Source organism: Lobosporangium transversale (genome assembly GCF_002105155.1).
Source record: "Lobosporangium transversale strain NRRL 3116 chromosome Unknown BCR41scaffold_64, whole genome shotgun sequence".
Lineage (NCBI taxonomy): Eukaryota > Fungi > Mortierellomycota > Mortierellomycetes > Mortierellales > Mortierellaceae > Lobosporangium > Lobosporangium transversale.
In genome coordinates this window covers 175,788-200,959 of record NW_019029042.1, presented here as the reverse complement: position 1 = coordinate 200,959, position 25,172 = coordinate 175,788, and the positions used below count along the sequence as shown (strand labels likewise).

Below are 25,172 nucleotides of genomic sequence, written 5' to 3'. Positions count from 1 at the left end.
CGAGGTCATGTAGGATTTATTTAGATGTTAGCTCTATAAACGAGTTACTCCATTACTGGGACCGCAAATAAAGCGGTATCCAATAATCGGCTGTAGCCGCACCGTCGTACTGCCACAGTACAGCATCCTGTTCATTGAGTAGGCTTCCATGGTCCTCTAAGGACCTGTGGTACGGCTCTACTCCTTACTTGGCCTGTTGTGCGCGAAAGTCATCCTTTAGCCGCAGTCCTCAATCAGCAAACATCTACAACTTCCCAAGTGCTCCATCACCGCCAATTCTACGTGCTGTCAGTAGCTTGCCACCACCCGTCGACCTGCCTCAGTCCTGATCGCCTTCACGTCTGTTGCTTGTCGTTGTCCCTGGGGATAGTCAAAGAATCCACCTCTGCTACTTCTATGTCTCCCAACATAGCTGCGTCCCCTGGCGCATTCGCTCACAGTGGTGATGCCATTGCCTCTTTCCCAGTTGACGGTGACTTTGCAACGTTTGTTCCAGATTTCAGTCCTGCCGAGTTCCTCGATTGACTTGACAAAGCGGCAAACAATGTACCTTGAGATCGATGCTGTGGTTCTGAAGACATCTTCCATTTCTCTGTCAGTTCCCTCAGCACCAAACTGTGGTACAAGTCTTGGACAGTTCAGTGGACATCCTCATCCTCGTTCCTCCATCCTATCTTCGCATCTTTCTCACCAAACAGGACGTTCGTATTTCGAATCTCCCTGGCCCCCTTGAACATCGCTTTCAAAGAGCAAATCACGCTGTCGGCTACGGGTATGAACGAGGGACCTCCTTTATTCAGGTCTGGTTCTTGCGTTTTTCCTCGTTTGCCTTTTCAGAGCTTTTTCTCCTTGCAAACGTGTTATACAATACTGACTCAAACCTTTGAGGAGGGCTCAACTATCACGCGCACCCCAGGCGCCAAGACGCCAAGCCCAAGTGCCAAGACACCAAGCCCCAACCCTATTAATTATCAGTATAAATAGTCCACTACGTTATAGCCAAATAAAGTATCCTTTGACCTTCGATTCCACCTAAGATCACCTTTGATTGTTACTATTTACATGGTAGCAAAGGTTCATCGAACCACCGACCCCGCCAGAAACCGCTTATATTTCCCTCTGATATTTTTCCCTAGATCCCTCTGATATTTTCCTAGATAAAATTTAAAAATTTACCCCTGCATTTGATTTTTTTTTTTTTTTGCCATGGACAACCTCACCACTTCCTTGAAAGCTCTTAACCTTGATGCCAGTACCAGCCTATCCGTGCAGAACGCTGTGCAAACCTTCCTCGAATCCCGACAGGATAGTGCTTCTAGCGCTGCCGCCTTTAATGACCATGTCCGCACGGTGGCTGCTGTGATAAAACCTACCAAACCAGAACCATACGAGGGAAATGTCGACGCTGTCGCGGTCCTCAACTTCTTGGAGAACCAAGAAGAGTACTTCGAGATCATGGAGCTTAACCACTCCCGTTGGGTCCGATATACCGTTGTCAACCTGAAAGGAGACGCCAAGGCATGGTGGCGAGACTCGGAAATGACAATTGATACACCATGGGACACTTTCCGAAGTAAATTCATCGAAAACTTCACACCCCCTGACACGGCTTCTTCAGCCCAGAAAGCACTGGTTCAATTAAAACAAGGTAAATCCTCAGTAGCGGAATACACTGCCAAATTCCGCCGCCTCCAACGCCTCACACCCAAACTGGAGGAATCATGGCTTGTCCTCCATTATACCTACGGCCTTGTAGAAGACACAAGCAAGGAAGTCCTCCTTCGCCAGCCTCAGACTCTCAACCAGGCCATCAAGCAGGCTACGATGATCCACAGCATTTTACATTCCTCTAGACCCCCCATCATGACAAACCAAACAAGCCAACCCACACCGACCCCGATGGACCTAGACGCAATGCAGATGATGTTCAATAACTTCCTACTACAGAGTACAAACTCCACAGGCTTAGCGAACTTCCATCGCCCCCCCTCGACTAACAACAGCCCACTCTCCAAGCTCACCGAAAATGACAGAACAAAACTGCGCCGCGCAGGCGCTTGCTTTCGCTGCAGAAAGAAGGGACACATGGCCAAGAACTGCCGCGTGACTAGGAACTTGAACAACCTGGAACAACAAGACGACTACGACGACTCGGGAAAAGAGGAGAGCGAGCTGTAGACCAGGCCAGCCTCGCTCTCACCACCAACCCTCGAGTCCTGGGCTCTAGAGGGCGTAGTCATATGGATTTAAGTAGTAACAACAGTAATAAAAACTCTAGTTCTCCTAAATCCATGATTATGCCTTCTCGCTCCTCTCCCATATTTTCTCTATCCTCTCTCTTATCATTACCCTCTAAAAGCACCTTGCACCACACCACTTCCATTCCTCCGGATTCCCTAAATCACCTCTCCCCCGATTCCCATCCCGCGTCATCTGTCACTGAAATCAAATCATCTTCAAACCAAGACACAAATGAAAATTCACCTACCCCCTCTACTTCCCACGAACACCTTGCTAGTAAACCACCCCGTCGTCGTCGTCGTCATGCCACACACCTCCAATCCCTGTCCGCTGTCTACACCAATGCGAGACGACTACTAACCTTCATTGGGGCCGTCAACGGACACCCTGCGCGAATCCTCATTGATGGTGGAGCAGAAGGAAATGTATTGAGTTCAAAATTTTGCAGAAAACATAACATTATCATAGACAACGCGAACCCTATCCCTATCATTCATCCGAATGGCACAGCAGTCATGTCCCCAGGAACCGCATCTGTTACCCTTGAACGTGGTTCCTATGGTGAAAAGATTCAAAGTATCATCTACCCCTCGAAAAAATATGATCTCATCCTAGGGAAACCTTGGCTAACCGCAGTCAATCCCCAAATCAACTGGCGCACTAACGATTTACACTTTGAACACGATGGTAAACACATACTATGGGAATGTCGAGGGCATACCTCCTCCTCCGCTCGTCAAAATTGCCTTTCTGCCATAAACTTTGCTGCATTAGCATTAGAACCCGAAACGACAACATTCTTGGCCCAAGTAAGAACCACTTCACCACCAACAAACCTAGACTCAACACTACCCGAATCGATTCAACAAATTGTCCAAGTAGAATTTCCAGACCTCTTTCCTGACACACTACCGGACGGACTCCCTCAGGATCGTGGCGATAGCATGCGAATCGAGACTGAAAATAATACCGATCCACCTGTAAGACCAGTCATTCGCTTATCAATTGCTGAATTAGACGAACTAAAAACACAACTCACAGAACTACTGCGCAAAGGCTTCATCTCTCCAAGTACATCACCCTACGGAGCACCAGTTTTATTCGTTAAAAAGAAGGATGGCGGACTGAGGATGTGTGTAGACTACAGAGGATTAAACAAAATAACCCGTAAGAATCGCCATCCACTACCAAGAATCGACGAGCTAATAGATCGTTTCAGGACAGCACGATTTTTTACAAAGCTCGACTTACTATCCGGATATCATCAAATGCGCGTTCATCCAGACGACCGACATAAAACGGCATTTCGAACACGCTACGGTCACTATGAGTTTAACGTCGTCCCTTTCGGACTCACCAACGCACCTGCCGCCTTTTCAGCCATGATGCGCAACGTGTTGGATCCTGTGCTGGATAAATGCACCGTAGTTTACCTAGATGATATACTGATTTATTCTGATAACAAAGAGCAACATCTACAAGACATCAGAAACGTTCTTAGGCTCCTACGCAAGGCAGGCCTCTTTTGCAAGCTTTCCAAGTGTTCATTTATGCAAGAGGAGACAGAGTTCCTAGGCCATGTTATATCCAAAGATGGACTCAAAACAAACGGAGCACTGGTTAAGGCAGTTAGAGAATGGCCAACACCCACAACACAGCGCCACGTCATGCAGTTCCTTGGATTAACAAACTTCTATCATCAATACATCGACCACTATGCTGATATCGCGCTTCCCCTTACTGATCTGTTAGGCTCAACTACAACATTCTACTGGAGCAAGCCTCACCAAGAGGCCTTTGAAAGACTGAAGCAGGCAGTCACCATGGCACCCGTACTCAGAATTTTTGACCCTGCCCTAGCAACTTCCGTCGAAACTGATGCATCAGGTTTCGCCATTGGTGCAGTCTTGTTCCAAACAGATCACAAGGGCGAATCGCGCCCTGTTGCCTTTACATCACGAAAGTTGAGCTCTGCAGAACGAAACTACCCAACCCATGAGCAAGAATTACTAGCTGTCGTCCACGCCTTAAGAACATGGCGATACTATTTGGATGGATCTCATTTTATTGTCTATACTGACCATGCCACATTGCAGCATTTTCCAACCCAGCCAAACCTGACTCGGAGACAGGCCAGATGGATGGAACTCCTACAAGAATACGACTTCAACTTCAAGTACAAACCAGGCAAAGACAACATCGTCCCCGACGCTCTCTCAAGGAGGCCTGACCACAAGGCGCAGGATCCCGCCAGTGAGCAGATTAACTCCATAGAAATAAGTTTGGACCCAGGCTTACGGCAGCGCCTGATAAAGTGTTACCCATATGACCTTAAGTTAGGATCACTTTACGAAAGCTGCCGCGAGGCAAGTCCCTCTGATCGTTATTTTGTTGCTGATGACCTATTGTGGATTAACATCGCTGGACAGACACGTTTATGTATCCCGAATGATCCTAACATTCGCGCTCTCCTACTTCATGATGCACATGATTCTCCCATTGCTGGCCACCTCGGCTTCGAGAAAACATATGAAACCATGCGAAGGACTTTCTTTTGGCCACGAATGGCCCGAGACACCAAGACTTACATTGCATCATGCGAACAGTGCCAACGAAATAAACCACTGCTTCATCATCCTGCCGGATTATTCAAACCTCTCGATATACCTCTTGAACGATGGGAAACTGTCACCATGGACTTCATTGGCCCTTTACCCAAGACGAACCGAGGGTTCAATGCCATAACTGTATTCGTAGACAAGTTATCCAAACAAGTCCACTTCTGCCCTAGCCATACAACGGACACTGCTTCAGATATCGCACGACTCTTCTTCAATAATGTCTTCCGACTCCATGGCATGCCACGAGCTATTGTATCGGACAGAGACTCAAGATTCACGGGACACTTCTGGACCACATTGATGAAGCTCATGGGAACTAAACTCCATATGTCTACAGCATTCCATCCTCAGACAGACGGACAGACGGAGCGAGCCAACAGGACCCTGGAGGAAATGCTACGATCTTATGTCTCGTACAAACAGAATGACTGGGACTTGCTCTTACCAATGATGGAATTTGCATACAACAACTCCGTCAACCCCTCCACAGGGTTTTCCCCCTTTTTCCTAAACCACGGTCATCATCCCATTGTCCCATCATCCCTCTTGAAACCACCAACAACAGATGTACCGGCTATCTCTACCTTCATTTCCACTCAAGCCTCTGCGTTGGCGCAAGCACAAGACGCAATAGCGACAGCTCAGGACATCCAAAAACGCCAAGCAGATAAAGCACGATCACCCGCCAGGTTCACTGTAGGCGATAGTGTCTTACTGAGTACGGAGCATATCACTGTCGCAGCTCACGCAAACCGACCCTCCAAAAAGTTAGAACCAAAATTCATTGGACCATTCAAAATCATAGAGAAGATCAACGACAACGCGTACAAGCTCGAGCTACCTCCGAACATGAAACAACACCCTGTCTTCAATACAGATTTATTACGACATTATCACGAATCCCCGGAGAATTTCGGCGAACGAGCACCTGCCAGACCCCCACCAGATTTAGTCGATGGCGAAGAAGAATATGAAGTGGAAAAGATTCTGGATTACAAACTATTTGGCAGAACCCCCAAGTGGCTCGTGAAATGGAAGGGATATCCTGACGAAGAAGCAACATGGGAACGGAGATCCTCACTAGTTAATGCAAAAGAAGCACTGGAGGAATTTCAAAAAATGCAACAGTAACACCAAAATTATTTTTCTCTGTTTCTTTTTTCTTTATTTTTCTTCTTTTTTTTTCTCTTCTCTCTTCCTTTCTTCTTTTACTATCTCCTTTCCTCTCTTCCTCTCTTCCTTTTACCTCCCTTCTCTGCCCACTCCAGCATGGTAACAACCGCCATTTCCTCCATCAATCGACGACGTTCCCGTGCTCGCTCTTCTACACTCACATCCTGGGTCTGCAATGCACGAAACTCAAACGCTATCAGCGAAGAACACTCTCTTATCATCGACAGTCTCGGTCCCTCATGACGACTCCTCTTCCGTCGCCTCTCCGGCTCCTCAGGACCATCCTCTCCATCAACAGCTTCCCACTGTGCATTGTCACTCGTCGAACTTACAGAAGCCAAACGGATCCCAGCCCCCTCCACTCCCGACGTCGCTGAAGTACTCGACTCCACATGATCTCTGGCTTCCCTCACAGTTGGCGAATCGCCCACCTCAGGATACTCCTCCTTCGGTAGCATCCGCCCCAAGATTACAGGTGAAAGACGTGGAGACAATTCCAACCTCGTATCTAGCTCTTCCTCCTGAGGCACAGAATAAGGCTGTGTGGCGTCAGGGTCATCTGAAGAACCCTGGGAGCTTGGTACCGCCGACCGCTGTGTCAATACAACTTCAGAAAACACGCCACCAGAAGGAGCACGACCTTTACGCGGTGGCATTGGATGAGAAGCCTTGCGTGAAGACATCATGGAGACTTTTTTCCTTTTTTTTGAAATAAGCAAAGAGGAATGAGGAAAGAATGCAACACGAACTCACCAACTCCATCGCCACTCATTCACCCATCCTCATCCACATGATCTGCATGAACCGCATGACCAGTAATTTTAACCAATCAGACATCACCACATCAATTTTTTTTTTATTTTATTTATTATTTTATTTATTTCTCCTCTCTTCTCTTCGTTTTCTTTATTTCCATCAATTTTTTTTTCTCTTTTCTTCTTCGATTTATGATCTCCTTCATTTTTGACGGGAAGGATGCAAACGTGTTATACAATACTGACTCAAACCTTTGAGGAGGGCTCAACTATCACGCGCACCCCAGGCGCCAAGACGCCAAGCCCAAGTGCCAAGACACCAAGCCCCAACCCTATTAATTATCAGTATAAATAGTCCACTACGTTATAGCCAAATAAAGTATCCTTTGACCTTCGATTCCACCTAAGATCACCTTTGATTGTTACTATTTACACTCCTTCTCTAGGGCCCTTTTGCCATCCTTCTTGATGAGTTCTATGTCTTCCACCCTTTCAATTGCTCGTCCATGTCATGGAACATTGCCAGAGGTGTTCTATGTCCTCCGGTTCCTGTTCACACATCCTGCAGATGTCAGTCTCATATAGGTCCGGTCGCCACTACCTCATGTAAGTGAGTGTAGGAAGCACTCCATGGACCTTCTGTATTCTGTGCGCTCTCTTGTGACAATCCGCTGCAGTGCTCCTATTCGGTTTAAAATTTTGTCAATTATGATGTTTCAGATTAAAAAAATAAATATTAATTGACAAAATTTTAAACAGAATAGGAGCACTGCATTTGAGAAGCTTTCTGGGCCTATCTGAGCCACCACTCCGAAAGCCATCCGCGCCGCCCTTCTTCCTGCCTCTTCAAGGGACCCAGTATGAGTGGTAACTCTTGATCCCTACGGAACCTTGACGAGCCCTGCTCCCTACTTGGCCTGTTGACGACATGTTCCCTCTGTAAGTAGTATAGCAGAGAACACACCCCTTAACTATTGCGGTATCAGTGGCTTGTTTGCTAGTATACCTAAATAATATTTAGGTAAAGCGCTTTTGTCGTAGAGCATCTACTAGTGATCTCTGGAAACTAGTAGGTAATGATGAAAAATGAAGAATTGGGCAAGAGCCTCGTGGTTTTGGGATACGATAGTGATCCTAAGTAATGCTTTGAATGATTTTGAGGATGCTGCAAAAGGGCATCGATAATAAGAAGAGAGATCTTTAATAACTGCTAATTTTCTGAGAATTCATAATGAGAATAATGAAGATAAACTCACCTGCAAAAGGGCATCGATAATAAGAAGAGAGATGCCGTTTTTGCAGTGAAGGAAAAAGCTACTTAAATACTATTTAAAAATGGTAGAAAATAGGATGATAGGAAATAAATAAATTGAAAGGAAATACATATTTAGGTAAATGAATAGGCGTCATTTACGACACCCCTCCATTCGGATTGGCACTACTCCTGGAGTGCCTGGATAAACGCCGTAGCTCTCTCTGATAAATCTCAGCAGCATTTGCTGGAGGAATGATAGGAGAAGGAGGAGCTACAGCATCACGATCAGCGATGAACTGCTCTTGAGCTACACGTTGTCGTGCAGCATCTTGAATTTGTGCCGTTACTGGATCAAGTTCAATGGGTGATCCGTCCATGGAATTATCCATAGAAAATTCATCAGAAGCGCTTTTTGGTTTATACCAAGGCGTCTTAGGCATCTCGTTATCGACTAGAACAGCCTTCTTCAATCTATCTTGATGGACTAAGTCAGCTTTTATCGTACCGTCAGGCCATGCAAGCTGAAAGGTATGTAGAGGCGTTGCTCGAACAATACGTAAGGGACCATAAAAACTTTGATCAAATTTCTTCTTAGCGAAGTGCTTCACAAGGACAGCATCACCTGAAAGAAATTTATTTTCGTCGATTTCATTCTGCTTGTCATAGGTAGAGGCCATAAGATCTGCTGCTTTCTGTTGTAGACCATGTGCCTTGCGACGTATTTCATCAATCTGATCAAACTGTTGTTGTCTGTAAGCTGAGTAATCATCTTCCGTTATGAAGTCGAATAAATGAGGGTGAGAAGTATCTCCAGGGATAACTGGATCTAGACCATAAACCAGTTTAAAAGGTGACACTTTAGTGATAGAGTGTATACGAACTCGACATGCGAATAAGGCTTGTAAAATGTATCTGTCCCAAGCTGTACGATGATTTCCGACAAACTTGTTAATCATTGTGCCTAATAAGCCGTTAAATCGTTCGCACTTTCCGTTGGCTCGGGGATGGTATGCAGATGTTAGTTGATGGTTCGTACCCATCCGATTCATATATCGCTGTAAGGTCGCTGCCGTGAAATTTGATCCACGGTCTGTGACAATTTCAGATGGACATCCAAACTGCATAAAAATTTCCTCATAAATAAAGTCAGCAACTGCCGATGCAGTCGCTTCATGCACAGCACGGGCTAAGGGCCAGTTGGTAGCATAATCAATTGCGGTGATAATCCAACGATTGCCATTCTTGGTTTTCGGTAGGGCTCCTATGAAGTCCATTCCCCAGCGCTGAAAGGGCAAGGTAGGCTCTAGAGGATGTAGAGGTGCAACAGTGGCATCTTGACGGGCTAACAGCTGACATTCAGGACAAGCTGAGACCATTGTTATAATATCAGCACGAAGGGTTGGCCACCATACACGAGTTGAAACCAGATCGAATAAGCCGTTTCGGCCAAGATGACCAAAGCCAGCATGATACATATATAGAGTATCAGCTCGATTGACGAAAGGAACAAATGGGACTGGGCCGTGTTCTGTTATACGACACAAAGTATCGTGATCGACTTGGAAATGAATTGCTTCATCTCTTACTAGTTTAGCAGATTCATCATCTTCAGGTAAGGATCCATCCTTGAAATAGGCATAGATGTATAAAGGCCAGTCAACATTATCAGCGGCAAAGTCTTTTATAGATGAAGTAGTTGCAAGAGAGGCAACTGTTGGTGTAGATAAACGAGACAAAGCATCTGCGGCTGAGTTATCGACACCTCGACGATATTGAATATCAAGATTGTAGGGCGCCAAAAATTCAATCCATCTGGCCATACGACCGCTCAGATGAGGTTGATTAAATAAAAAGCGTAGGCTAGCGTGATCAGTGAAGACGGTTACTACTGATCCTAAGAGGTAAGAGCGCCATGCTCCACATGCTCGGACTATGGCCAATAGTTCCTTTTCATGGACTGGAAAATTTTTCTCAGAATTAGAGAGCTTGTGTGACACAAAAGCAACCGGGTGAAGACGGTTATCGATCATTTGTGAAAGAACTGCTCCTGTAGCAATGTCAGAGGCATCAGTTTCCACAAAAAATGGCTTAGAAAAGTCTCCGGGGTAAAGAACTGGTGTTGAGGTAAGCAATTGAATCAACTTGTCCATGGCTGCTTGATGGCTAGGAGTCCATTGTGGTAAAGGTCTCTTTTTGGCATTGTTTTGTCCTTCTTGCTTTAATAAATCAGTCAAGGGGCTTGCAATCTTGGCGAAGTTGCGTATAAATCGCCTGTAGTAATTTGTGAAGCCTAAGAATGAGCGTAATTCTTGAACATTGGATGGAGTGGGCCAATCTTTAAGGACTGCAACCTTGTCTGGATCGACTTCAATACCTCGAGAGGATATGACATGACCCAAGAATTTGACTTCAGATACACCAAAGGTACACTTGCTGGGCTTTGCGTGAAGGGAAGCCGATTTCAAAGCTTCTAGAACCAGCTTGAGATGTTGAACATGCTCTTTCATAGAAGAAGAGAAAATAAGGATGTCGTCTAAAAAGACAACAACGAACTTGTCCAAGAATTCCTTTAAGACATCATTGGTTAAAGTCTGGCATGTAGCAGGTCCTCCTGTGAGACCAAAAGGCATGACTACGTATTCGAAATGGCCAAATCTTGTATTGAAAGCAGTTTTTGGAATGTCTGCAGGGTGAATACGCACTTGATTAAAAGCACTTTCTAAGTCTAGCTTGGAGAAAACAGTAGCACCAGTAAATCGATCGAAAAATTCTTCGATCAAGGGAAGTGGGTACCTATTCTTGATTGTGATTGAGTTCAAAGCTCTATAATCAATACACAGCCGGAGGGAACCATCGCTCTTGGTCACGAATAGAACAGGGGATGCCCACGGGGAAATGGAAGGTCTGATAAAGCCTTTCTTAAGTAAATCATCAAGTTGTTGCTTTAAAACTAACAACTCTTTTGGGGACATCTTGTAGGCTCGCTTATAGATCGGGCGTGCGTCTACTGTATCAATGTGATGATCTTGAGGTCTCTGTGGTGGTAGAGTCGACAATGGAGTGAAGACAGAATTTTCATATTCGTATAAAAGCTTCTGTAGTGTAGGATCAATATTGTTGTCTTTAATAACTTCCGCTAACGAAAGAGCAGAAATTTTCGGAGTCGATTGTTCATCTTGAAGAAAAACCAAACCCAGGTCTTGTTGATTTGACACAGCACGCTGGATGGCTCGATGAGTACACAGCGAATCCATTTGAGGTTCCGAAGAAAGAACCTTTAGGGATGAGTCTTTGGAAGAAGCCTTGTATGATGCTCCATTCACAGTCCAAGTCAAAGTTCCTTGAACATAATCAGTATTTGGATTATACTTCTTTAACCAAACCAGGCCAAGGTAAATGTCTTGACTTAGGATATCAGCCACGCAAAATTCCTCGTCATGAGTAAAGTTGCCGATAGTAAATACGAGAGTGACTAAGCTTGTCAACTTTACGTTACTAAGATTGGCTGTAGTGGCGATTGTTGGCCGATTGAGTTTTGTTTCTTTTTTTATGAGCGAAGGATCATATGCGCGGATCCTGTTAAGCGCTGTTGTAGAGATCGCGTTGCAATTGCATCCGCCGTCGATAAGGGCAATCAGCTCAGTTGAGCCGACGTTCGTTTTGATGAAGATCTGTTCAGGCAACATTTTGATGTGATCTTCTAGTGGTGCTGATTTATCTGTCATTGTAATAGGCTCAACGGTATGAGCTTGTAATTGATTAACATGGGCAGATTTGTCAGGCTTATTATCAGGCTTTGTAGGGCAAGCGTACCCTTTGTGATCTGTCTTGCCACAGATATAGCATGACCGGGGACCATTGCCACCGTTTTTGTAGCATTGTACCTCAGAATGGCCGTGCCTGCCACAAGTAGGACAAGGTGGACGTCTTGTTCTGAGGGAATCTATGTCCATAGTAGATTCCGCAACATGGTCATGGTCTTGATGACGGTCTTGATGACGGTCTTGGTGTTGTTGTGAATTATTTTGATGAGAATTGTTTTGATGAGAGTTATTTCGATGATAAGTGGTATGTGAGGTTGAATGTCTGACAAAGTCATTATTTTTGTAAGATGCTTGATGTGGAGGAGGAGTATGAGGTTTGTCATTGGATCTTGATGCCTTGTCTAAGAGTCTCTTTGCGTGCCAGTTATGAGATTCTGTGCGACAAACATCTAGGACTTCATTCCAGGTCGTGGCGTTCTCTTTCTGAAGCTTGCGCTGGAGCCATAAATCTGCGACTCGACGGAAGTTCCATACTTTTTCTCCTTCGGGAATTTTATCACGAAGTGGATAGTATGCTGCCTCGAACTCACGGACGAATTCCATAACATCTGAGTTCGGTTTCATGGATAAATTGTCGTACTTGTAACGTAGCTCGAACTCATCATCCGCCTTGGCAAATTGTTCCTTAAAATCATGAGCGAATTTTTTCCAAGTGAGGATATTCTTAGTCTCAAGATCGTCAATGTGTCTAAGACTCCAATCACGTGCGATCTTTTCCATATGTAGAGCAACACGAACTGTAAAGAAGTTATCATTGACGTTGGAAATTTTGTACAAAGCGTCCATAGCGCGTAACCAGGATGAAACATCCGTCTTGCTATCGAATCGTTCAATTCCTGCAAGATTAAAATGCTGATTGGTTGTAGTTTCCATATTTACATCACCATCGGTGTCAAGAAAGGAATTGGAGGATGTGGTCGTGGTAGAGGAGCTTGCGGTGCTTTGAACGTTGATATTGGATGGGGGTTTCATTGTTGATAAATAAAAGGTCTTTGTTTGAAAAAAAGGGCAAATAAGGGGATGAATAAATAAAAATGTGTGTAAACAAGTAAAAAGGTAACAAATAAGGAAAGAGATAAATGAAACGGAAAAAGAAAGCTAATTTTTTTTTTTTTTTTTTTTTTTTTTAAAAATATGCGCGAAAAATAAAAGTGTGTGGTGAAGGTAAAGAATTTGGTTGAGGAAAAGCAAAAAGTTTGTAATATGATCACAACAAAAGGATGAATATGTACAATCAAAAAGTGTCAAGAAGAATAATAATGGAGTAGTAACTAGGTCGCGTTAGAGGTTAAAAGAACCTTTGCTACCATTTGTCGTAGAGCATCTACTAGTGATCTCTGGAAACTAGTAGGTAATGATGAAAAATGAAGAATTGGGCAAGAGCCTCGTGGTTTTGGGATATGATAGTGATCCTAAGTAATGCTTTGAATGATTTTGAGGATGCTGCAAAAGGGCATCGATAATAAGAAGAGAGATCTTTAATAACTGCTAATTTTCTGAGAATTCATAATGAGAATAATGAAGATAAACTCACCTGCAAAAGGGCATCGATAATAAGAAGAGAGATGCCGTTTTTGCAGTGAAGGAAAAAGCTACTTAAATACTATTTAAAAATGGTAGAAAATAGGATGATAGGAAATAAATAAATTGAAAGGAAATACATATTTAGGTAAATGAATAGGCATCATTTACGACACTTTCATATAATGTGCGACTTTAGCTCAGTTGGGAGAGCGTCAGACTGAAGATCTGAAGGTCGTGTGTTCAATCCACACAAGTCGCATTAGTTTTCTTTTTCTTTTTAAAATTGGAAGATATCAGTGTAAAAATCCAAGTTCATCATGATGGATCTTCTACTTTCCTCATACCAATGCCGGTCTTTTTATCTATCTATTCGGTTACATGCCACGTCGATCATCTAAGCCTCCCACAGCAAAGCTTCTCACGTGAGTCAATGACGAATTGTGGCTGCGCTGAGACGATGGTGGTAGAACAGAGGCAAAAGATGGGAGTGAGGGTGTTGCGGTATTTCCTTTTGTTCACAAGCGCCCGACTCTTTTTTTTCTTTTCTTTTCTTCACTTTTCTCCACCTTTCTTCAGCAATACATCGAACACTCCTTTTCATTCATATCATCATTACCGTCATCTACTCTTCGCAATGGCTTTGAAACGCATTAACAAGGTAATGTATTGCTCTCATTCTTTTATATGACCATATTTCCGTCTGTCTTTTTTTTTTTTTTTTTTTTTTCTTTCTTATTCCTTAGGCTCTAGACTCAGCTTAATCATACTCTGTCTTGCTATTACGGAATGGACATCCAAAGCACAAATAATTATCCACAGTGATTTTCATTAAGCTATTTCTTTTATACGTTATTACTATTGCAGACATTCATTTGTATACATGTATACATGCACCCAGCAATTTGTCTGTAAACATCAATGTTGCTGCGGTGGAATTGACGATGATGTCTTTTTTTAACCCCCCCTCTCCTTGCATTGAGGGCTGATTTAATTTCGCACTCTTTGCCCTCGTTATCACTTTTATTTTCTTCCTTCTCAATGACCTCCTTTTTTACATACATATTTGTTTGGCCACTCCTACGTCTTATCACTGTGGCTTGCCAATAGAAAGCCGAGGATCAATGACCAATTGTTTCTGTTAGAGCATCAAAATGGCAATTGTCATAGTTGCATGAACTTGATTCCACACTAAAATTGCTGCGCCTGTTCCTGCGTTGTTCAGTGGAAGGAGACACACAAGAGAGGCTAACCAGAGTGCCTTATGTAACTACATGACTTTTTATAGGAATTAGCTGATCTCGGAAGAGATCCCCCCTCATCCTGCTCTGCTGGTCCTATTGGCGATGAGATGTTTCACTGGCAAGCGACCATCATGGGTCCTGTATGTATTTTTATCTATATTGATCAGATGACTAATGCTATTTCTGCGGCAAAGCAAAAGGAGGACTGCAAAGCTGCGTGTGATTCCTATTCTTTGCTAATCATTTTTTTATTTATTTAATTACTACGATATGCTTTCTCCTTTGTCACAGAGTGATTCACCATATGCTGGAGGAGTTTTCTTCCTAGCAATCCACTTCCCCACCGACTATCCCTTCAAACCACCAAAGGTACCAAGCAAATGTCGACAATGATTTTACACAGCTCAGCCCCTTGATTAAACATGGTTCGTCCGTTAATCGATGTATGTATATGTCTCTTTTTATTCCTTCTCTCTAGGTCAACTTCACAACCAGGATTTACCACCCTAACATCAATAGCAATGGAAGCATTTGCTTGGATATTTTGAGGGATCAGTGGTCCCCAGCTCTCACTATCTCCAAGGTCCTGTTATCCATCTGCTCTATGTTGACTGACCCCAATCCTGATGATCCTCTTGTTCCCGAGATTGCACACACCTACAAGACTGACCGTGCGCGCTATGAGACGAACGCGCGAGAATGGACCAGAAAATACGCCAGTAAGTGCTGAATGGATCCTTGTAGGATATTATGCGCTGCGCCAATGAGCTTTTTTTTCTTATCATAGATGCTAATTTTTTTTTTTTATTTTCAATGTTTTGACATTTTTCATCAATGCTTAGTGTAAGGCATGTTTGATAGTTTAAACAATCTGCAGATTTAATAAAAAGAAGTGAAGCTTGCTTTTAAATTTGTTGAATTTGAATTTGAGTAATAATATCTTTCGAAATCAACGCCTAATGAACATTACATTAGTTCGTCACAAAATTTTTTTTACTTGCACAATTGAGACAACCACGCTCTTCCGTTGTTAACTGATTAATGACAGGACTGAGTTATGTTTGCGGACCATATTCTGTAAATCTGCTGCAATACCTTTCCTTAAGTAGAAGCCGCATATTATCAATCGGAAAGAGGCTCAATCTCTCCCACGCGCCTATCACTTCGGTATTATTCTGTCGACAATTTTAACAATTGCTTCCACTCGCTCTATTTTTTTTCTTTCTTTCTCTTCAACTCTCGCTGCCTGTAGTTGTCGTAGCAAAGATGGTGAGAAGAGCCCTTCGAAAAGCTGTCCAAGCTGGAGAATCAACCTGATATAAATTGGCATTCTTGGATGAAAGGCAGCTATACAGTGCGTACAATCATCAAGCGCCATTAGGTACAGAGAAGCCAAGTTACCGCAAGAAAATTCACTTGAGTCGAATTCCTGGTATGGTTATTTTATTTCTTTTGTCCTAAGGGTTCCCTTTCCAAAGTTAGAAACATATTTAGCAAATGTTCCACATAGATGTAGAAATGCCACCAGTTAAAGTAAAGGACAGCAAGTCATTGGCTCGCTAACGGCGAAAAAATGTCTGTAATTAGACCAGGCCACTGATCAAACTTTTGCATATTTCATACTTCGCAATGTTAGTGGCTGGACGACGCTCGCACATTGTACCTATAATTGTTGACCTTTGTAGCTTTTTCATAGCCTCATGAATGTTTTATTCAATTTTTCGCAGAGACCCAACTCGCCGCATGATCGACTGATTATGGCATTATGAATAAATAACACTCATTTGTTACTATCATTTCGTCCTTGCCGCATTGTTGAATGGTAACACAGCACATAGCTCTAATTGTAAGAAGGCAGGCTCTTTCGTATGGCCTTTTCGTGGTCACCCATGGTCAAGCTTGCTAATCAGTAAATATGACAAAGGTAAGAATAATGGCGCTACTCAATTTAGAATATAGATCATAGGAATGAAAAGGGAGAATGTGGAAGAGGAGAGCAAAAGAAGAGGCAAAAGGGATGGGCGAGTTAATGCAAATCAACGTAAGAGTTGTTTTCTTAGTAATAAGATCAATCCTTTCCCATGCTTGTTAGATGTTCTTAAAAAAAGTGTGATTCACGTCTAACTTGAATAGCCGCAGCAACTTTCATATATATAACTAGCGTTTTTGTGTCAAGATGAGAGATATGCTGGAAGAAAAGCAAGAAAAGCCCGTTATCATTCATATTTTGATGAAGGTCTGCTAAAGCCAGGCGGGTGAGAAGGTCTGAATTATAATGACTTGCAAAAAATACCAAGTTTCGAGGAAATAGATCTTTAGATGTAGGATTGGAAGTAGTCTACCTCGATTCTTAGTTCCACAATAAGAATCGAAGAGACTCCCAAAAGCGAATAGAGGCGATCCTTTATTTGTCTTTCGTGTCCTTAACTGATAACGGTATGCATTAACAGTAAGGGTGCCAACTGCAAGGTTAATGGGATCTTTTTGTGAAGATTTTTTAAAGGAATACATTACAAAAATGAAAGACGAAAAATGAAGAAAAAAAAGGAGGGTCAAATTTTCCACTCGCCGATTGCCGAAAGGGAATAAGCACCGAAACAATAGGCGTCACCGCATAGTATGATCAAGCTATTTCTAGCCAGGGGACCAAATAGACTTAATAGCGTTGGAGCAGTGCACTCTTTGGCCTCTTCCATAGCCCATAACTGCACTGTTCCATTGCTCCTGCCCTATCTTCCAGTGTCACTTAGTAGAACAGCACCGTTAGGGACATTGAGGCTTTCATTTGTGGCAGGAAACGACGTACCGTCTTGGTGTCCTACTGGACTGATATCTATTTAAGATCTGCAAGGGATGGGACTCCATTGATTCATACTTCAACCTATTTAATATTCAAAAGCAATTGCTTCTTTGGCAAACAAGCTCCATCTCTGTCGAGTTTCAAGCTGAGATCAGGAAATACGTTTCAATTGTTGTATTGTTTAAAAAATCTACTTATAAGCGTGGCCGGCTACGCACGTTTGACTGGAGTATGAAGCATTTATACAGCCACTGATTGGAATTCTAGATAGAAGGGATGTCCAGTAGTACATCCATAAGGATCAAATCAAAATTGAGTCGGCAATATAGCCATGGTATATACCAATCATGCCCAGATGGCCAAAGAGGCTTGGGTCCAACGAATTCTAGTTACCAATTGATTTGTAGCCTAGGAACGCAAGTTGATTGGTCAAGTTTTTATTATTTTAATTGAGGTACAAGCGAACCTCCTGTTCCCCAAAAAAAAATTTTAAAGAACGTTTGTCAAGCTCAAGCAGAGGGAACAGGGACAATTGAGGATTATGCGATTGTAGGAGCAAGATCAATTAAGAAAAGATCAAGGATGAAAACAGGTACTTTGTGCAACGTGACATTATAGCTCTTGGTGTTTGTATACCAGAGTGGAATAGAACATTCTGTCAGTAAAAAGGAAGCTTCTTTTATGCTCATGCTTTAATTATCAGCTCATGTAAGCAGATTTATTTGGTCAGTGGTTTTGTTAGTGGAGCTAAACTCTAAAAACCAAGCATATTGTTGACTAGAACATGTACAACAGAAGCTTCCAGATGTTAGTGTTTGCTAATAACATGGGTTTTCGCTATGCGACTTTCAGAGAAGATATTTTTCTGACAACTTCTGCACCTCAATCCGCACAGAATTAGCGGCTCAGGACAGCAGGAAAATGCAGATGACCAGTTTGATCCTCACCTGGAAGAGAAGGCATGGGAAGGACATCGGAGAGATGCGTCAGGATTGTTTGTGTAAAACTCGGTACAATGGTTACTGCGAACAATCTCTGGAGCATTCATTGGCGAGGAATCTCTTTTTAAGTATCGAGATAAGAGATTCCGAGGAAGGAGCTGTAAAGAAATCTCCATTATTAAATCCCTGTATACCATTTGCACTAAATCCTATTAAGGTAAGCTCAAATATCGCTTCTGCTTCTGTTTCTCAAAGATCGGGTACGCACGCACCCTTTGATAGAAATATCAGCGTGACTCCTGTATAGGTCCATGCACGTATAAATATCGCGCTTCCTCTCTTCCATATTCCCACTCTTTACAAAAAATATCTCCATTTCCTACTTTTTCTCACACCTCAACTTCATCAACTCGTAACCCATTTCCCATAGTCCATATTCATAACTCCAATATGTCCAAGTCCCTGCAAGTCGCTATCCATGGTGCCAACAATTTGAGTGTTGGTAAGAAGGACGATCCCTATGCCATCGTTACCTTGGACTTTAAGAACAAGAGCGCCCATTACAAGACTGAGCACAAAAACAACGGAGGAGCCAATGTTGTATGGAACGAGACCAAGATTATTGACGGATTTGACTCCAGCGTGCACGAAAAGCTGTATGTCGAGGTCCATGACAAAGAGACACTTGCTGATGAACCTGTTGCCTTCGCTGCCATCCCCTTGAGCCAGGTCCTTAGTGACTCCAATCAATCTTACCGTGCCAAGTTCGACCTCTTCACACCCGATGAGGAACAAAGGGGAACCATCACCTTGACCATCTCTGTTATCGAGCCCGGTCAGGGTTCTCCAGTCAATTACGACAACTCGTATGAGGGCGCTGAACAAAAGGGAATCTCCCAGATTGATCCCCAGCACAAGAGTCGCATCAGTAGTTTACTCACCAAAGAGAGGGCTGGCGATGCTACTGCTGCTGCTGCTGCTGTTGCTGGTGCTGCCGCTGCCCTTAACTTCTTCGGTAACGCCTTCGCTAATAAGCCTACTGAGCCTTAAGGGCCTGAAAAACATGTCTCTACTTCTTCAAAGTCCTCTGGTTGGCTCAATGACAGGTTGCATGACTCCTGTGTCTTTTTTATAGCCTCACCCTCACAGTATTTTTTGTAAATAAATAAAAAAAAAAAAAAAAACGTTTCCCGAAGCGAGTATTTTATTGCCTGGCCTGCTTCACGCCTCTGACAAAAATATTCCAGGGTGTACGCACCCTGTGTATAATGATAGGTAATAGACAGACGACACATGTTGGGGATTAATGTGCATTTTGAATTTGCGCATGTCCATTGTTCTATTTCAGTAAAACCTTTTTTTATTTTGTTTGGCCCTTTGGGTTTTTGGCTGTGGTGCAATTTCCCACAGAAAAAATAATACGCTAACATTTTTCGTACGTTATTACATCAGCACTTTGTAGAATTGCTATTGGTCTCGAAGCGAAAGAATTGACGAAGCTTGGTTAGAGCCTTGCGCTTCTTCTTTGTAGAGACATCAAAGCCATCCATTAGTGCATCGTTGGAAGGGCACAGACTGATCATGACATTGTCAACAGGACCTTGTGCAGAGCCGGTTCGGGTGGGGTGATGCTTGTAAGGGTGGTGTTGATGCTTGCTGTCATCACATGTGTTGGGGCTGATAGCATTGGCTCGTTTTTGACAGACTGATTGTACGCAATTGTTACCATTTCCGTTAGCATTTGCATTAGCGTTGGCAACAGCAGCAGCAGAGAGAGCTTCGTCTCTTGATGCAGGCCCTATAGGAGTGCTAGGAGAAATTGTAGCCATAGTCTCTGTTGGGGAACTAACCGGCGAGGGCAAAACGTCACTCATTTGGCCATCGCTATCACGAAGATTGAGAGGTGCAGTCATCTGGGTTCGTGCATGGTATTGAGATGCAGTTGCAGCCCCCTGTTGCCTCAATCCTTGAGTACCAGGAGGGTGGTAGGAATGACGGGTGTTGTTTTGCGTATGACCAGTGTTAGTGCTGATTGTTGGGATCGTTGGAGGGATTGTCTTACTGATATCATTGTTGGGATGATAAGTAGGAAGTGCTGTCGACCTTGTCTGTAATTGGCTCTGGTGATTTTGCAGCTGTTGTTGTTGGGCACGAACAGGTGCAGGATGAATAGTGGCAGGGGTTGTAGAGAGGGCGGGAAGTGAGCTCACCATAGAGTCCGTGGCTTCAGCACGCATCCAACGGGATCGAAGAACATCTGTTAAGGTAGCACGACGTTTGGGATCGACTGTTAACATGCGATGGATCAAGGAGCAGACATCGATGGAGCCCTCCCGAGGCTTCTGATAGTTTCCGCGTTTAATCTGTGCAAATAGCGCGGGTAAATCGCTAGCATCGAAGGGGAGGCGACCACAGACAAGGACGTACAGGATTACCCCGAGGCTCCAGACATCAGTCTCGGGACCGATGTAAGGTGTACCGCTAACCATCTCTGGTGCTGCATAGAAGGGTGAGCCACAGTAAGTGGTCAAGTGGCGGTCCTTATGCCAATTGTTGCCGAATCCGAAATCAGCTACGCGTACGTTCTTTTCGCTATCTAGAAGAATGTTTTCAGGCTTGAGATCACGATGGACAACGTTGTTCTATGTAGAAGAAGAGATCACCATGACAGATGGACCGTCTTAGAGAGCTGTGATTTAAAAAGATTTGAAATGTAATAGAAAATCAAGGTCTTTTTGATTTTACCTCATGACAGTAATGAATAGCAAGGACGATTTGATGAAAAATACGGCGGGCCTCTTTCTCTTCAAGCGATCCTTTGTTGGATATGTAGTCGAAGAGTTCTCCTCCAGTCAAATTCTCCATAACAATTAAGATTCTGTAGTCGTCTTCCATTACAGTTTTCACGTCAACAATATAAGGATGTCGTAGCGTCGCCATCAGACGTGCTTCTCTTGTCGCATGTAAGCGCTGTTGCTCACTCTTAAATTGCGACTTTTCCAGAATTTTGACGGCAACCTAAGAATTAAAAAGACTGTCAGTTTAACCACACTAAGCTTTTAAAAATATGGAAGCGCTGATGAAAAAAAAATAAAAATAAAATAAAATGGCTGTTACCTGCTCTCTAGTGATGTCGTTTTCTGCAAGCAGAACTTTACCAAAATTACCTTGGCCAATAGTGCCAATATAGGTATATCCTTGGATCTCACCATATTTGCGCCTAAAAGAATCCTGATTGCATTTATTATAGCCACATCATGGTCGTCATTATTATTATTATTATTGAGGTAATTTCGTGCATAAAAACTTCCTTTAAATTAAATAAATATTTTAGTACCTTGCTGCTAATGCATGTATTGCTAAGTTTTGATTGACGTCCAGTAGAAGACGGCTGAGGGATGGAGACAGAGGTAGATGGGCTGTTGTCGTTGGAGGATGACGAGGGGATAGGAGCCTTTTGGTTGTGAAACTGCTGCCGCTGTGTTGGTGCAGTATAAGATTCTTGATCGTGTTGGACATGAGAGCCCTGTTTGTAGTTCTGAATGTGGCAAAAGGAAGGCTTGTGATATTCACTTGAAATGCTCGTGTTGTCAGCACTGGGTTTTTCAGAAGGTATGTTTGGCTTGAAAGTGTCAAGTGTTGACGAAGGAACCGTAGTATTACTGGTGTTATTGATGGAGCAATGGTTCATGGTATTATTACTGCTATCGGTACTGCTGTTATTATTATTGTCGCTGCTACTATTGTGAATGGTTGTATTTTCAAGCTGAGGATGTCTGTGCTCTGCCGAAGTCATTTTTAGCAACAGCTCTTTCTGTGAAATTGGAATGCCATAGGCAGAAGTGATGCAAGCATGCTGAAGATTAGGACCATGCTAAGGACTTTCAGACATTTTCACGCACATACATAAACGATACAGTGCCGGCACTTCACCTCTCGTATGCTTTGTGTACGGGCCGCTAGGCGCCGATCAATACGCGAAGCACCATAGGTTGCTTCAGTATCACTGGGTCTTCTTCGATAACTCTGTTTATAGAAAGTAATGAAATGAGGTCAAAAAACAATAATCGCCACAAAGTCTCGATAAGCATGATGCAAGGAACTAATAATATGAGATATACCTGATATGCCTCACTAATCCTCATACCCTTCATAGCCTCCTGTGCCGTGAGGCGTTCTGCGGCATACGGATCAGGGCGTATGTAAGCTGCGTAATCACGACCATGGTCATGAGTCTGTTGGCTATGAGCATGCGATTGATTGGGAGTAAGAGCAGCAGTGTTCATATTGATGGAGAAGGCGTGAGTACAGAGCGCGTCAGAGGAATAAGCAGGATGAACGGTAGGGGAGGAGGGGTATCTTGGAGCAGCAAGATGTAGTATTAGCTTGTTGTATCCGTAGGACAAGGGACGCGCCAGAAACGATAAAAAAGTTGTATTTCTATTTACTCAAAAATTCCTATGAGTTATTATAGAGGAGAGAATCAATACAGAAGTGAAAGAAGAAAATAAAAAATAAGAGGGATTGAGTAAGAGCAAAAGGATGGAAGGTACGCCTTCAAAGTGGAGGGATTTGTGTAGTACAGTTACTGCAAGAATAATGGTATAAAATACATATGTTTTCTTCAAAGGTTTGCAGCAACAAGTCCATGCCCGGTCGAGGTTGTAAGGTCGCGTTTATGGAGTAATCTATTGAATGAGTGGATGATATAGTCGGAATCATAATATCCTGCTTCTTCCCCTCTTTCTGTTTGTGCGCGTCATTGAGTCCAAGTCTTGCTACGAGTAGCTGGGTTGGTTGTGCATGTCTGTGTGTCAATGCATTACACAGCAACGACTTTTTTCCTTCCGTTGTAATCCTTCCTTGAAAAGGATATATCAGAATATTGTCACCCCTTCATTTCATATACACAGACAGATTGACAGATTCCCATGTACCCATGTGGCGTTGAATATCTATCTGTCTGTATGTTCAAAATTATATCACCAGACCGGAAAAAAAAAAGAATGGCCGCTTGACTCGACTCACTGTCTTTTCTGGAGGTTATTTGCTTGCATCTACTGTTCATACTGTTGCTGTTGGCTTCTGGCGATCGAAGCTGATGACTATATTTATCTACAGAATATAAATAGACCCCTTTTACGCTTTAGAAGTGTGATTCGCTATTCGTTAGCTACGTCCACAGTACTGTACAGCCTGCATGCACCCTGTAAAAGATAACCTGACTGGTAGATTACCAGGATAAATTTGCGTGTTAGAACCATTTAAAATTAATAAGCTTTATTTTAGGGTGTTGGCATAGTGGATTACATTCTACACACCAAAAATGACCTTAAACGGGACTTTTGTGAATGCCGCCATGTGCACTATCGGCAGGTTGCTCATCGCTCCAATGTTATGAGAAAGAATGTCCTTTAGCATCTCTAGCGTCTGCCAAAAAAATCCTTGTCTTCTCCGTTTAAACTTTTGATGATGCCAAAATTAAGCTTGAATGCGCGACAAATACGCGTAGATGTGCGCTCTTGCAGAGGTGGAGTATCCTGAGTCATGCGATCGATTACATCTGAAGGTTCTAGGAGGAGATCCTGGTCTGGCAAATCAGGGCTATTCCGATGCCGTTCTTGGCTCTTCAAGTCATAACCTAGTTTTCCTTGTCTCTGCTAATTTTCTGTTCGCCGAACCCGCACCACCTGAATATGTTCAGGTACGAATATGGGTGCCAAGAATGCTGCTGATTCCCATAGCAGATGGCCCCAAGGTACACAATCCATGGCCACGAAAACCCCCATTTCATGACAGATAGCTTGGAGTAATACCAATGTACTTGTGCACCAATTGCAGTATGCCAGTGGCGCGAACTTTTTCGCCATAATAACCATAAAACAGTACATACTTTAATATGATTAGCAGAACATCGATGACACTGGTACACACCACTACCGGTATACCAGCGATATAGCGCTGGCGAAGATAACTGATAGTTGCCGCTGAACGGAGTGAATACCAACTCATCTGCTTCTGGCTCTATTTTAGCGCGCAGAACAAGATATTACCGCTACTACACCCAAAATGTCAAGGATGTCCGTGAGAAGAATAGCGGACCAAAGAGCCCAAGCCTCCGCATTGATGACACTGGGGCTCCCTTTATTCCAAGTGTAAGGCGCTCTCTCTCGAGGGGTTTCCTCATTAATCTTCATCAATGAAATAGCAATAAAATCTTAGTACTAGAAAACCATACCTTCCAATGGTGAGGTCCACAGGAACTGCTCAGAACACTCGGAGCCCCAGCAATGATGTAAAATATATTATTGGATGCCTCAAGAGCCTTTTGAATGTAAATCTGTCGAGCTTTTATATTAAGGATGTTCTGTAAAGGCGCGTCTTGAGGTGAGTGTTACTACTAGCAGTCATGTTTTATGAAGATCCTTCTTTCCTCCCATTGCTTATGCATATTTCAGCCATCAGCGCTTTATCTTGCCAGTTTTACTGCACGAACTGAATAAAATGAGGGCTAAAGAGAGGGAAGAAAAGAAGAGAGCAAGGGAAAAGGGCACTGCCAAAGCATTCAAAAGTGCGAAGGAGGAATTTTGGCCCTGTGGATCGAGCTGGGGCCCTATGGTATTTAATAGGCAAAATAGCAAGTGTGTTTTGAAGCGAGGGGCCTGAACAAACTAGCCACATATAAATCAGCTGACTTCTCCCTTAGGCGTCAATGACGTTGAAAATGGCGTATATATGGCCACATTTGCGCTATATTCATATACGCGCGTTTTCCTACGCGCATTGCGTGTCTAAAG

At 43.3% G+C, this 25,172-nt stretch overlaps 3 protein-coding genes and 1 non-coding gene across 4 annotated transcripts; 3 read left to right on the top strand and 1 right to left on the bottom strand.

Annotated features, from left to right (window-relative positions):
• The first annotated feature begins 13,579 nt into the window (after positions 1–13,579).
• Positions 13,580–13,652, top strand: BCR41DRAFT_t147. The gene has a single exon. It is a non-coding gene; the product is annotated as a tRNA-Phe (tRNA).
• Positions 13,653–14,027: 375 nt separating this feature from the next.
• Positions 14,028–15,529, top strand: BCR41DRAFT_342640 (ubiquitin-conjugating enzyme/RWD-like protein; the record flags this gene model as incomplete). The annotated part of the gene is made up of 4 exons (XM_022022298.1): positions 14,028–14,051; positions 14,679–14,774; positions 14,926–15,003; positions 15,113–15,529. The coding sequence occupies 4 exons, from the start codon at positions 14,028–14,030 to the stop codon at positions 15,362–15,364; spliced, it is 450 nt and encodes a 149-aa protein (XP_021876097.1). The 3' UTR covers positions 15,365–15,529.
• A 3,031-nt stretch (positions 15,530–18,560) lies between these two features.
• Positions 18,561–19,465, top strand: BCR41DRAFT_212674 (C2 domain-containing protein). The gene is made up of 2 exons (XM_022019968.1): positions 18,561–18,592; positions 18,806–19,465. Exon 2 carries the CDS (start codon positions 18,826–18,828, stop codon positions 19,423–19,425), a length of 600 nt encoding a protein of 199 aa, XP_021876096.1. The 5' UTR covers positions 18,561–18,592; positions 18,806–18,825; the 3' UTR covers positions 19,426–19,465.
• Positions 19,466–19,823: 358 nt separating this feature from the next.
• On the bottom strand, positions 19,824–22,661 carry BCR41DRAFT_375310 (kinase-like domain-containing protein; the record flags this gene model as incomplete). The annotated part of the gene is made up of 6 exons (XM_022026937.1): positions 19,824–21,017; positions 21,121–21,393; positions 21,493–21,606; positions 21,713–21,913; positions 22,309–22,401; positions 22,497–22,661. The coding sequence occupies 6 exons, from the start codon at positions 22,659–22,661 to the stop codon at positions 19,824–19,826; spliced, it is 2,040 nt and encodes a 679-aa protein (XP_021876095.1).
• Positions 22,662–25,172: the final 2,511 nt, after the last annotated feature.

What these genes read in the sequence shown, in the direction of transcription:
- BCR41DRAFT_212674 (XM_022019968.1), top strand. Translation starts at nt 18,826, where the DNA reads ATGTCCAAGTCCCTGCAAGTCGCTATCCATGGTGCCAACAATTTGAGT.